Here is a 14,339-nt window from a genome sequence, read left to right as displayed (position 1 = left end):
AGTACCATCTTTCTCTAAAGAACTGGACTGCTCTTCTTAACATTTTCTGACTGAACATGCCTACTTCAAATCACCCAGAACACTAAAGAAAAAAAGATGAAATAATTCTGTTTACAGAAGAAAAAGGAAATGCTTGCCTATTCCCCCTTCAAAAGTTCCATCGTGTAAGGAGAAATAAAATGCAACTCTCTTATATTTTTTTATTCTGACCACCATCTATCCGTTGCATTCATTCACCTTAGATATTCTGCAAGCAGTCCATTTCAGCATCTTCCAATTTTTATTTTTTCACAAAAACAATTGCTCGTATTTCTTTTCTTAAGTAGTTATTAAATTCACTTTAAATGATGTAAAATTAGTAACATAAGTCTTGTTGGAAAACTGAAATTAAAATTTTTATGACAAAATCTGAAAATATTTTTGAAAACTTCAACTGAATATGGACATGAAACAAAATCCTTAAAGCACAGACTGTAAAGTCATTACCCTGTTAATGAAACAATGTTAGATTTAGGCTACTTTATGAAACAACTACTAAAGGACCAGTTTTTTAACATCCTTGAGTGTTCCTTGCAGAAATCAAGGTGAGAAGTATTCAGCTGTAAGATGTCTGAGTCAGCAGAAAAAAAGAAATTAATTGCATCTTAAGTTTCTGCATATTTTCTTCACATGAAAATAAAAAATTCAGTGGACTAATTTGTGAAATCAGAACCAAATGGTTACGACTTTCTGGTGCATTTAAAAGCCTCACATTTAGTAAAATAAACCATACCCCCCAACCTCTTAGCTTTACACAATGTCTGACTTTAATTACACTACTTGAAAGAATGTTTAATAGGGTCTTTTCCCGAACAGCTGTAAATGTTTCAGGTCCATTATGTCTGCAGTGCAAAGCTTCAGAGAGGCACCTATGTGTTCTACAAATCTGGGAGCATCAGTCTCCTGTTCCTGAGGAGCTGTAAACATTAATGCTGCTGAAGCCAACAGGAATGATCTGTAGAAATAGGAGAAGCATTAGGTGGTGGTGGGGAAATCTTGGAAAGAGTGAGAACATGAACAGAAACAGGTTTATTTATTAATTTCCTGTTCTTGAAATTGGGGGTTTTTGCTCTCAAGATATAGGTACAAACGTTTTAGGATTAGCATCTTGCATACTTTAACACTAACCAACAACCTTCTGTATAGCTAGATCAAAACACCTCCAACCAAACACCAAAACAGAAACACATTATCTACATGCATTAACAACTCTATAAGCATGTATATTTTGAGACACTAACAATTAACCAGCTAGTGAAGGTGTCCTAAAAAAGGATTTTGAAAACTATCTCCTTCCCATTGACTAATCCCACATGGCATAATTTACAAAGACTTGGTGGTACACCACAAACTATATGCCATGAAGTAGAGCTTTTGTAATCCCGCTTAAAACCAGAAGAAACACAAAGACCAGCAACCTCAAAAAGATACTGTTTAATTGAAGATGCATTTTCTGTGAAAGTTCACGTAAAGCTCTGCAATGTATTTAGTAGTTTACAATTCCTAAAATCGTTGTGTACTCTTGCCTGGGTGCAGTTAGTATAGCTGTCTTCTTCTACAAGAATAATTGTCTCCCACTACTTTGGAAGAAAAATTCTCAAAAAGTCAGCACCGCCTGAAGCAAGCTCATGCATAGGAGAAGCAAAGTAAACAATGGTAGGGGGACCAGAAACCAGAGTCTGTGCACCTCTCTAAGGCAGTGCCAATAGGTTTAGTTCGCTAAATTATTTCTTGAGAAAATTTCAAGATAGGTTCATTCTCTGTGCAAAAATCAAGGAACCAAAGCAAAACCTAGCATACTGGCACACCCAAAGGCTGAGTGTGTCTTGGCATGCCTTACAGGTGAACAGACCTACCGATGACATTACTTCTTATATCACCACCACGGCCCCTGGAGACAGCCCATTTAGCTGCTAGCCAGTGTGCTCTTTACCCAGAGCTATATTTGTACATACATATAGTGGCTCATATAGCAGATTATTCATGTATTAAACTGTCATGATGTTTCAATTTCTTCCAGCTGTTTAAATGAACTGCCAAATTTAAACTGCAGCTCACCAGAATAACTCTCAAAATAGGTAGGAAAATCCCTTCGTGCCATCAGCGCTGAGTAACATGGCCTCGTTTAACTTATGAAAATGCATTAAGAAATAAGAATTTCCCTCTACTGTGCTTCATCAATCTAAGACTTTCAAGAAACAAGTACGCACAAAATGCATCCATAATTTCTACCGCATTCACATCAGAAGACAATCTCTAGGCAACGAAAATAACATATCTATTTGAAGTTATCAGATTGAGTATGTAGTATTGATAATGGCACCATCTCTTTTATGATAAAAGAAAAGGAAGATCCTAGAGTGGAGTTCTGAAATGAACTCTAAGGTTTGAAATAATCACAAATATCTTAAAATACTTAACAGAGCCATAAGAAATTACTGCAGATAAGGTACCAAAATTTATGTCCTGACAAATTTTCGTGTAATAGACCATGACTGCTTTACTTGCTTTACTACAGAAGTGTACATCAGCAGTGGCTGGGAAACTAAACCTAATAAACAAAGCACTTAATGGAAAAAAAACTAAACCAGCACCTGTTTATATAGGCCACATATGACATATATGACATATCACATATATGACAACCACTGGTTTGCAACACTAAGAAATCACATAGTAAAGACCATCACCCAGACTATCCTTTACTACCCAAATACAAGAAAGAGTTAGCCTTGCTTTAGTTTTCTATTCCAGAACATGATCAAGTCAGTCTGCTGTGTCACTGCAACATTACAGTACTTTGTGATTAGACCTGGGAGAAGGAGCTGAGGATATGTTTCAATTTCAAATCAAGAGGATTTTTCCTCAAGTGAAAACAAACAAAAGGTACTTAGGATGCGCTTTCATAAATTACTGTTTCTGCATAAACCACAAGTAACATATTAAGCACCATAATTCAATTTTTCTGTCTGTCCTAGACACCAGTCACTTTTATTCATGACACTGCATAAGAGAAGAAGCAATCTGGCAGCTGGCAATTATTTTCTTAGCTTTCCCCATCTCTACAGACCCAGGAAAGCCAGAGGCCAGAGCTCAAGAGTAGAGTTTAATACTTCTGGAGTTATAGGAAATTGTTTTTCCACCAAAGTCAGATGCTCAGACCAGAGCCATCTGATCTCTCTTTACTGGACTGATTTTTTTAATTTGGGGGGAGAAGGAGGGAGGCTTTCTAAAAAAAATCTAGCTGTAAGATATAACAGTAGAGAATGCGTTTTCCTTTCTTGCTAGAATCCAGAAGGCTGATCTCTCCACACCACTTCTTTCACAAGAAAATGCTATACTGGAGCAGAAAGCTTGGGGGAAACAAAATTAAATGGAGGAGGTCATAGCTGACTATTTTATTCTATATGTTAACATACGCATTTTTTGGCTTGTTATGTTTAAATATTACAAATATTTAACAAATATTTAACAAATATTTGTGCTACAAATATTTATGCACAATGGCATAACTGATAACATGACATTCATGAATTTAACTCGTACTTAATCATGTTTTATTTATGGTTCTTTCTGTGTTTAGCCCCCACTGAAGCAAATTTCTATTTTGATCACAGAATGTGTTGCAAAATATTTTGATTACTGCAAATCCATCATCTGCAACTGTGGTGTTAACATTTTGAGTGGAGTAGAAATAGATACAGCTTAGCTCAATAGTTTAAACTTGTATCATACCTTGTGAGGCAAAAAATCTAGGTATGTATGCCCTCATCACCAGCTAATATTAGTTCAGATCTACAGTTGTATTTATTAACCCACTGCTTTTTAGTTGTAAGACTACATAACATTATGATTTCCACTTACATTTTTACATTCCAGAAAAAGAGCGTTATTTTAAATGGGCATGAAGTATAAAAGAGCTCTATACGAACACACAGAAGTTCCCTTCCAGTACCAAGCATTCTTAGCTTCTTTTATTTTGGGGCTTATTTAAAGACTAAGGGCTTATTTAACGAATAATAAAACCCCATAACAACAACAACAAAACAAAAAAAGGTCATTATATGACCAACGTTCTATGCATTTTACCATTACATATAATGACGAGGCAAATGAGAGGTAAAGTTTGTCTTCAGATCCCTCAAACTACCTAATTGCAGTATGTACACTGTGAAAAAATCATCTCTACTTCAGAATTTAAGTTGTGCATGACACAGTGTATTAAGAAAAAAAGTTTCCATTCTAAGCCAGATCAAATTAAGAACTTATATTTAAAATGAAATGTAAAAAAGAAAATGAAAATTATTTAGAAAAACCCTTAAGTTCTTAGAAATATACATATGAAAACAATGTATTTTGATTTTTGAAGCACGTTAAAAACACAATTCCCTTGGATACTTCCAGTAAATAGATCTGTGTGACATCCAAAAAATGCACGACTTCTGTTATTGGGATCTTCTCTTTTTCATCTTCCCTCCCCAACAAATGGACGAGGAACCAAGCAAGTTGGTTGGTTACAACTCGATTCTTCACTGACTTCCCATGCAAGTGCATGAAAAAGGAGCATCTCTATTAGCTACTACAAGTGGATATATATAAAATGATAAAACTGTCTAATAGAAGATTTTAAAACAAACCATTTGACGTGACTGTCAGTGAAAAGACGAGTAGTCTGCTTTCTTACAAAGCTCCCTGCAGCAGCCCCTTCTCAAATAAGTAAGGTTCTGCTGAAGGTTTTGGTTTTGTTTTTAATCCCTTGCCAGCAAGGATATAAAAGCATATGCAAGATACATATTAATTCTTTAAAGTCTTGTTCGAAAATGGAGATCTTTGGAAATAATCCTCTCCATATCTCATAAATTCGTCTGGATAAAAACAAAGTGCAAATGATCCAGAAAGAAATAGGGAAGAGGGAGCTACATTCTCATGCTGCCCCACTTCCGTGGGGGCTAAACACAGAAAGAACCATAAATAAAACATGATTAAGTATATGAGTTAAATTCATGAATGTCATGTTATCATTGCCTTAAAGAACAGAATAAATGAATAAAAATTGCTGATTAAATGTTGTTAACTGCCCCATGAATTACATCTAAATTTGCAAATTACCCATGAGCCACGCAAATAGCGTTAGGCTAGTCGCAGGTTTTTTTTCATAGAATGATAGAATCATTAAGGTTGGAAAAGACCTCTAAGATATCGAGTCCAACCGTCAACTGAACATCACCATGCCCACTACACCATGTCCCTGAGCGCCTCATCTACACGTCTTTTAAATACTTCCAGGAATGGTGACTCAACCACTTCCCTGGGCAGCCTGTTCCAAGGCCTGAACACTCTTTCAGTGAAGAAATTTCTCCTAATGTCCAATCTAAACCTCCCTTGGTGCAACTTGAGACCGTTTCCTCTCGTCCTATCGCTAGTTACTTGGCAGAAGAGACCAACACCCACCTCGCTACAACCTCCTTTCAGGTAGTTGTAGAGCACGATGAGGTCTCCCCTCAGCCTCCTTTTCTCCAGGCTAAACAACCCCAGTTCCCTCAGCCGCTCCTCATAAGACTTGTGCTCCAGGCCCTTCACCAGCTTCGTTGCCCTTCTCTGGACACGCTCCAGCACCTCCATGTCCTTCTTGTAGTGAGGGGCCCAAAACTGAACACAGGATTCGAGGTGCAGCCTCACCAGTGCCGAGTACAGGGACACGATTCACTTCTCGCCCAGTTCCAACCAATTTCACCAATACTAATATGGAAAATAAAAATAATTTTATAAATGGATACTAAACTTATTACCATTATAGATTGTATACCTCCCATAAGCACTTCAGAGCTAAGATCTTGCCACATTCCTCAACAAAACTCCAAAACATCTTTGTATTTTCCAAAATTGCTGTACATTACAGAACAATATGATTTTCTTAGCTTCCTAGTGCAAAATTAGCACAGAACAGTAAAACGCCAGTTCCACATCAAAAGGCACAAGCAAAAGGCTAATTTTTGTTACCTTGTGGTAACAAGATAACAAGCTTCAGTTGCTGCAAATTGACTTGCTTCACATCTCTCTTCCTCTAAAAATGCTTACACAGAAAATAATCATGGATCAGCTGATACGCAGTTATCTGTTAGCTCATGATAACTTGCCCCTGGTGTTTGTATTCTCAGATTCTATTTGGTGCTTACATCCATAGCATATTTCAAAACTGACATATCAATCCATCTTATACATACACTCACATTTTTGTGCTATTTATCACACAGTATGACTTGGAAGTCCAGGAAAAATAAAAATTAAATTAAAAGGAGACTATGCATGATATACTAAGTTAGTTTTTGTATTTTGATTGTTTTTTTTTTTTAAATAGAATTTCTCTGCGATATAAATTTAAAAAGTAATCCCATTCTTACTATATAGGATACAATGTTGAGTAGACAATATTAAGAAAACAGTCTTAAAAAAATTTTACGGGAGTCTTATTAGTTAAATACAACACAAGCATCACAATTATAAGAGCAAAACAAAATTTTTTTGTTGCACTATTAGCTTACTCTTTCAAAGGAAGGTTTCAGATATTCTGATACAGTGATGCTTGCAGCCAAAAAAATTTAGAACTGCCATGAACTGTCTTTTCCATTTCCATCAAAGGATGGCAAACTGTTTCCCAAGTCCTCCTGTCCAATCCATCATGGTTTAAACTCAGATGTACTGTTTAGTATGCACAGAAATGACCTCACGATACAATGAAAATAACACTTATTCTTTATAAGAATGCATTTTTAGATATAAAGCATGCAAGACTGGGGAAGGTTTTGGCCAGAGCCATAAATCTGTCTAATCATTATATCATTACATTCTTACCAGCTGCACTTCTCCAAAAGCCCCTCTTCCAATCACCTTAACAACATCATAGTCTTCAGCTTTCATTTGTAAAGCTCGGATTTTTTCCACAATCTTCTCATCTGAAACAAATAAAATAAAAGTTGTGATAATGCATGCATTAACAGAATACAAGAAATTTTTCTAACATTTTTCATTTAGAATCAAAATAAGCTATTTTTATTTAAATGTTTAGAGCCTTCTTGGTAATTCTTGAAATCTGCAGTCACTATTAATAGCCCCTTTCATTATTGTTTGGAAACCGTTAACCATCTACCTTTAGCTGTAACAACTGAAATGTCCTTTCGATTTTGCTGACTCTCATTTCACACCTCTAATAATAATTCACAAGCTAGAAGACACTGGTAATGTAAAGAACCAGAGACGCCTATCTTGAATTTTCAAACAATTGTTCGTTGCCACCCACTGTGCTGGCAGGATCCACTGACACTCCATTGGTAACGCAGGCGTGTGAAGTACCTGGTACACACAAAAGCCTGGCAGGTGCAACCTGCTCCTACACACCGGGAGGATTCAACAGCAGTCAAACGGCGAGGAACAGAACTCAATAACCTTCATGTACAACTTCAGATCATGCAGGGATATGACTTCAGATCCACTCATTCATTCCATATGAAACATTAATTCAATTTTATGTATGTTTATGTAACTGTTGGCCATCGCAAAGTGCTTTTTAGTGTTCACTGCACGTATAGTTCCACACTTTTTAAAATTAAGTCTACAACACTCTGTTCAAGTATCCTCTGGTGCAATATTCTGCAGATAAGCTCTGACTTTCATTATTTTTCTTGTTCGCAGTTTTGGGAATCTGTAAGGGAAACCAGTAAAATTCTCACCTCTGACAAATTCTAAAAACATGCAAGGTCCTAGACTCTTTAATTTTGTAAATGTAGCATGCTAGTGAATGTATTCCTGGCTAAATGCATTTTAAAAATCTATTCTTATTACAAGGACAAAAGATAATGGGAGCAATGAATGGAATCCATAATACTGGAGGTAATCTTTCTTAAGCGTGACAAGCTTTGACACTGCCCCCACACATGCTTAGAGGAAGAACAAAACAGAGCAAAACAGGTTGCCTGGAGCAAGACCTCTACCAGGGAAGAGCATGAAATTGTATGAAGAGCTGTGGATATTTATATTCAGAGAGGAGTAGAGGTGTATATTGCGAGATCCCTGTTTACGGTCAAAGACCACGGAATTTGATCCCAAGAAAGGCATTAAAGGGGATCTCGGACCTGAAAAAAGGAAAAAAACAGGATCACAGGTACAGTTAATTCAGTATGACATTAAAGATGACATTGTCAGTGGGGAGTTAATGATAACGAACATCTAGTAAATAGTTTAACCATTCATACATACTCAGGAAGAGCAACCTGGCAGGCTACAAGCAATCCAGGAGATGCCTGATCATCAAGAACATTTCTTTTGAGCCAAGTGAGCAACAAGCCCAATCAGGGAGGCACTCTGACCTATTACTCACAAACAAGAAAAAACTGGCCAGGGATGACAAAGTCTACAACAGCCTTAGCTGAAGCAACCGTGAGATGGTGGAATTCAAGACCCTGAGAGAACTGAGGAAGGAAAATAGCGGACCTTGGACTTCAGGAGAACAGACTACAGCTTGTTCAGGGAACTCACAGGCAGGATCCCGTGGGAAGCTGCTGTGGAGGGTAGAAGAGTGGGTTGATCTTCAAAGATGACATGTTCATAGCACAAGAACAGTCTGTTCTAGTTTGATAGAAATCGAGCAGGCATGGCAGAGAGCCAGTTTGGCTGAATGGACAACCTCTGTCTCAACTCAAGCACAAAAAGCGAAGGTTTGGAACATGGAAGCAGGGATGGGCTACCCAGCAGGAATCTCCCAAGCATGCAAGGATGAAATTGGGAAAGCCGAGCTCAGCTGGAGTTGAAACTCACCAGGGTTATGAAGGGAAACAAGAGCCTTTATAAATACACTGGCAGTAAAAGAAAGAATGAGGCAAATGTGGGCCCGCTGCTCTCAGTGGGGTAGGGGATCTAGTGCCAAAGGACATGGAGAAGATCAAGACACTCGATGCCTTTTTTGCCTCAGACTTCACCGGCAAGCTCTGCTCACAGGCCTCCCAGCTCCCCGACGGTAATAGCAGGCTGTGGGGCAGTGAAGTATCAGAGTTGAGGAAGTCAGAGTTAAGGACCAATAAAGCAAACTTGACATACACCGGGCCATGAGATGACACAGGATGCATCTGAGCATGCTGAAGGTGCCAGTCAACACCATTACCAGACTGTTCTCAATCACCTTTGAACTCAAAGAGGCTCCTGAACATGGCAACTTCGGAAGGCTCCTGCTGACTGGTAAAGGGCAAATGTCACGTCCACGTTCTAGAAGGGCAACAAGGAGGATCCAGAAAGCTACAGGCTGGAACAGCAGCCTAATCTCACTGCCCATGATGATCATGGAGCAAATGCTCTGGAATCCACTTCCAAGCACCTGATGGACAAGAAAGGATGGGAGCAGCCAGAATGGATTTAAAAAGGACAAACTGTTTCATTAACCTGATTGCCTTCCATGAGGAGGTGTCTGTCTTGGTGGACAAGGGGAGAGCAGTACACATTTCCTCTCCTTGACTGTAGAATGACTTTCAACACAGCATCTTAAAGTATCTTTGTAGCCAAACCAGGATGACATGGATTGCACAGAGAAATTACAAGGTAGGTGGAAAACTTGCTGGAGTCATGGTCAGTGGTTCAAAGTTCAAAGTTGATACACTGGAGGGCAGGGCTGCTCCTAAGAGGGACCCAGACAGGATGGGTAAATGAGCTGACAGGAACCTCACAAAGTTCAAAGGCAAATGCAGAGTCCTGTACCTGGCATGGAACGACACCACACAACAGTACAGGATGGCGCTCACAAGCTAAAAGGCACCTTGACGAAGAGGACCTGAGAGTCCTGGTGTACAACAAGATGAACAAATTGGAACGAGCAGAAAGCTTTTGCACCGACTGCATACAAGGCTGCGTTGGTAAACGCCTAGCCAGCGGGTTGAGGCAAGCGATTTTTCCCGTTTGTCACTTGTGAGACCACATCTGGAACGCTATGTCTAGTTTAGGGCTCCTCAGTGCAAGAAAAACATCAAAACATGTCCTAGCTCAATGGAAGGCACCAAGATGCTTAGAGGGTGGGACATGATGCTCATAGAGAAGCTGAGAGAACTGGAATTGTTTGTAGCTTAAGGAAGTCTAAATGGTTGGCCTCAATAGAAGTTGAAAGGAGGTTTTACTTCTAAGAGATGCAAAGTGAAAGGACAAGAGGCAACAGGCAAGTTGGAACATCGGAAATCCTACTTTGTAGGAAAGAGAATTCCTAGAATTGGGGAATGGAGCAGACTGTTCGGTGGAGCTGCAAAATCTCCTTCGGAAGTTTTCAAAATTCAACTGCACGAGGACCTGAACAACCTGATCTAACATCAAAACTGGTTTGGCTTTGAGCAGAGAGTCGGACCAGTTGACCTCCAGAGGTCCTTCCTACCCTGTGGAACACAGAAGTGCAACTAAAAATTTCTTCTTCTGAGGAAAAGATTAAGTGTGAAAGGGAAGGGGAGAGATTTAAAGGAAAAAAAAAAAAAGTTAAGAATAATCAGGGAGAAGAGTCTGCTAGTAAAGTTGTAAGGACAGAGGCAATTAAAACCTCAAAAGTAGACAAATCTGCCACATTCAGTGTACCAATAAGACTGTGAAATAATCCAGAGTGTGAACAGGAAAAGGAGTTGAGAGATTGCTGAGGCTGTGTCTACAGTGAATCATGCAAGCTTAGATAGGAAGCACAGGACAGCAACAGTGCTTCACCCACACCAAGTTTATTATTTCGTTCATGATGTGAACTAATTTTGCAGTCTGAGAAGGGAAGACTGTGCTTGGAAGCTTACTTAATTGTAAATCAGAAGCTTTGGCACAAGACAAGGAGGACAAATGCAAATTCACAGGAAGACGCACCAGAGAAGGAATATCAGCGAATTTCAAGTCAGAGAGAATGTGCAATTACATGTTTGAAGACAATGTTACATCTCACAAGGGAGGGGAATCACATGAATTTATTTTCAAATGTTTCTGAGATGTTTCAAATGTTTTCAGATGTGTGAGATGAGATGGCAGGGATTTAAACATGTTGAAAGAGTAGGGTGTAGTTTTACATAGCTCCATTATTGGTCAGAAACTCACAGGAATACTTCTGCGTTCAAAATATAGTACAGAGATTAGAAACAACTTTAATACAGCTCCAGTGAAACTGTTTAAGCATTAAACACTGCAGTTAAGCAATGAAAAATCCAACAATATATGAAGTGAGCAAATGAGATACCAGCTGAGGTGTTACCAGTTTTGTCATCCCTGTGAAATGCTCAGGATGGAGAAATCCTACTTGCTCTACTAAAAGATTTAATCATCTTAGTTAAAAATAATAATCATCATCTAGGGATGCAGGTGTTGTGGAGGTATCAGTTATACAGATGTATTGTCTATTTTGTCATAAAATTTAACAGATATGGAACAGATAATCAAAGCATGGAACTAACCTGAAACAAAAAACGGGTTGCAAGAAGTCAAGCTCAGAGAAACCCTGAAGCAATGTCATAATTGCAACATGCTGGATCATATGATTTAGTTCATGTATCACGTAACATGATCTAATTCAAGGTGCAAGAGACCTTTCCAACACTATCCTTTTACTAGAGAACTGAATTTTCAGAAGGTTTCACACAGGTAAGTTTGTACATTTGTGGTATCTGTATGCACAGATACCACAGATTGTATCTTACAGCCTCATGAATTTGCAACAGCACGAAGCCCAGCAAAACAAAAATGTCAGGTTTAAAGGAAGACATTAGATGGACTGCCTAGCCCCAGAATATAATGGAATCTTATAAAAATACTGTGACATTTGAGTAGAAGTCCTAAAATATGAGAATGTCATCACCTATGACTCAGATTTCTTCTGTAACATAGGAATGACCAGGAATCCTGGATAGCAAGAGTGTTTAAAGACAGCTTTTGATCTACTATTTGAAAATGGCACTATAACCTTTAAACAAATGAAGCTTCACTTTCTGAAAGGATGGAGTGTTTGGATCAGTCACTGACAGCTGGCAGCAAGAATGTGGCTGAAGGTTACAAGTGCTTGTGAAAATGGAATAAATACCTGACTAGAATAAAGCGGGGTGGGGAGGAAGAGAAAACCAAGCTTTCCTGCCCTTTAAGGAAAAAAAAAAGAAGTTGTTCCAGGTTATTTTCTTAAAAGTTAAAAGAATGTGTATAAGGCAGTTCTGGGGTGTGTATATATGAGGAATAAAAACGCAAGAGAGTGCAATTTTATCCCCACAGACCAGACACAGTCAGTCAATGAGTGCTGCTACATCAAGTCAAAAGTTGCTGCCCTAGGCAAAAGCCTAGCCAGAACTTAAACTGAAGTACAGCCAGGAAGTGCTGCAATCCCACACCCGCCCAAAAACAAACAAAAAGCACAACAGTAAGGCTGAAGTAATTAGGGGTGCATACATAACAGCTGGTCAAAGGTGTGTGAGAAGCTGCTGGAGACCTTGCAGAAGCAGCAGAAACTAGAAGGCACAGCTTCAGACAGGCTAGTGTTTCCCCCTCCAGAGAAAAGAAAGGGGAACACAAGAAGTATTTTGTCTTGCATAGATGAAAGGAGCAGAAGATAGGGAAACAGAAAGCAGCAGTCCTCGGACTTGCAGAGGACACATTCCTGACTTAATGAAAGTAAGCCTGATGGCAGAACTCAATTGCTTTGTATCTACCAAGTACCCAAATGGCACAGTGGTTAATAGCACTGATGCATAACTTGTCTATACATCTAAGACATTCTGTCTTAAACACTGTGGCTCTAATTCATGCTCTGCTTGGGAGAAGTTGCTTTGATACCTCTCCCATTGCTGCTCTTACCAGAACAATATCATTAAGAATGGAACTGGAGCCCAACCTGCTGAGGTGACTGCAAAGACCTGGCATGGCGTGGCCTTAAAAAAGCCAAGAGAAAACCAGAGGGGCAGTTAGCTCCTTAACTCAGTGTAAGTTCTACAGTGCACTAAATTTCTAAGATTCTTCTTGGCATCTCACATTTCATCTGTGTCACTGACAGGAAGTATGGAGCACAGAGAATTACAGTCATGATAGGCATTAACACCATACCAGATAATGCATTTCTGTTGGTAACCACATGGCTGGCATATGATTCAGCAACTTCAGGCGACATAAAAAAATGTAAGGTAAGGAACCAAAACTGTTATTTTTGCAAGAAGTTGATCTTAACAGATAAATCTTCTAAGTAAGCAGTGTCTGCTTGGAGAGGAAAATGGCAAAAGCAACTTTCCAGGAAGTTTATTCAGGGGGTTATAGCAAAGCTGCTGCACGAGTGACACACCTGTACTGAAAGTTCCTTCTACTGTAAATATGTCCATTGCCATTACGCTTTAGAAGTTTGCCAACCTCCAAAACATCAGCAAATCATTTTAACAATAGAGGTTTCTAATTTTTGAGTGATGCTGGATAACGTATAGGAAGTCACTCATCCGTTTCTGGACTGTACCAGGCCTGCTGATGGCACCACTCCCTGTGCTGCTGTTTGGACTTCCTCAAAATCCATTCTTCATGCCCTTTTATTCCTGATGATAAGATTATAAATGATTAAATATTTTTAACTGTTGCTTAAAACTGTTGCTTAATTATTAAACTTTCTGCTCCCAGAAGTTAAAGCAGTTAACAGGCTATGTAGTACCACCAAAAAAGGGAGACCACCAAAAAAGGCACAAGTCACTAAGACATGATTCAACACTTGGCAAATCTCAGATGGCAGAAAAAGTGACTTGGAAGAATTTACTCAACCTGTTGTCATAGCCTAGAAGACAGAAGAGGAAAAGAAAAGACCAGGAAAGATTTGTTAGACTAAGCCCATGCCAGAAAGCTCAAGCTTCTTTTCTAAAATAAGCAAGCTAGTTTTTGCTCTCAGAGGACTATGAGATTCCTCTCATTGTCTTGGGAATTAAATATTACGTTATGCTTTCCTGTCCTATGAATACTCCAAAAAAGCAGCAATTTAACCAGAATTCTAACAGTTGATGAAAGCAATACAGAAGACTGAAAACGAATGGTTGTACTTTTGTATGAGATACTTACGTGCCTCTTACAAGTATGTGTTCTACTTTGGTTCAATGCCTTAGAGAACGTGGTAAGAAATCAGAATAGTAAGGGAAAGCAGGCAATGAAAAGTTTCTTGCATATTAAACACGAGAAGAGGCTGCTTCTGCAAAGTGGTCACAGAAAGACAATATACCTAACCCCTATAGTACAGGCAATTAATAAATTATAGCTTTGTAAAATGAGTTAAAACATTTGAATTTCAGCTTGAAACTATGAGT

At 38.8% G+C, this 14,339-nt stretch overlaps 1 protein-coding gene across 3 annotated transcripts in view; it reads right to left on the bottom strand.

Annotated features, from left to right (window-relative positions):
* Positions 1–14,339, bottom strand: part of ROCK2 (Rho associated coiled-coil containing protein kinase 2) — a 106,834-nt gene that overhangs the window by 43,814 nt on the left and 48,681 nt on the right. For 2 of the 3 annotated variants that reach the window (XM_075145049.1, XM_075145048.1), the window contains exon 3: positions 6,892–6,992. In XM_075145049.1, coding sequence (XP_075001150.1) covers positions 6,892–6,992 — 101 coding nt within the window. Of the gene's footprint in view, positions 1–5,490; positions 5,677–6,891; positions 6,993–14,339 lie in introns of those variants that run through there. The other variant, XM_075145050.1, reaches the window with a different exon arrangement.

Source organism: Calonectris borealis, chromosome 3 (genome assembly GCF_964195595.1).
Source record: "Calonectris borealis chromosome 3, bCalBor7.hap1.2, whole genome shotgun sequence".
Classification (NCBI taxonomy): domain Eukaryota; kingdom Metazoa; phylum Chordata; class Aves; order Procellariiformes; family Procellariidae; genus Calonectris; species Calonectris borealis.
This window is presented reverse-complemented; position numbering and strand designations above follow the sequence as displayed.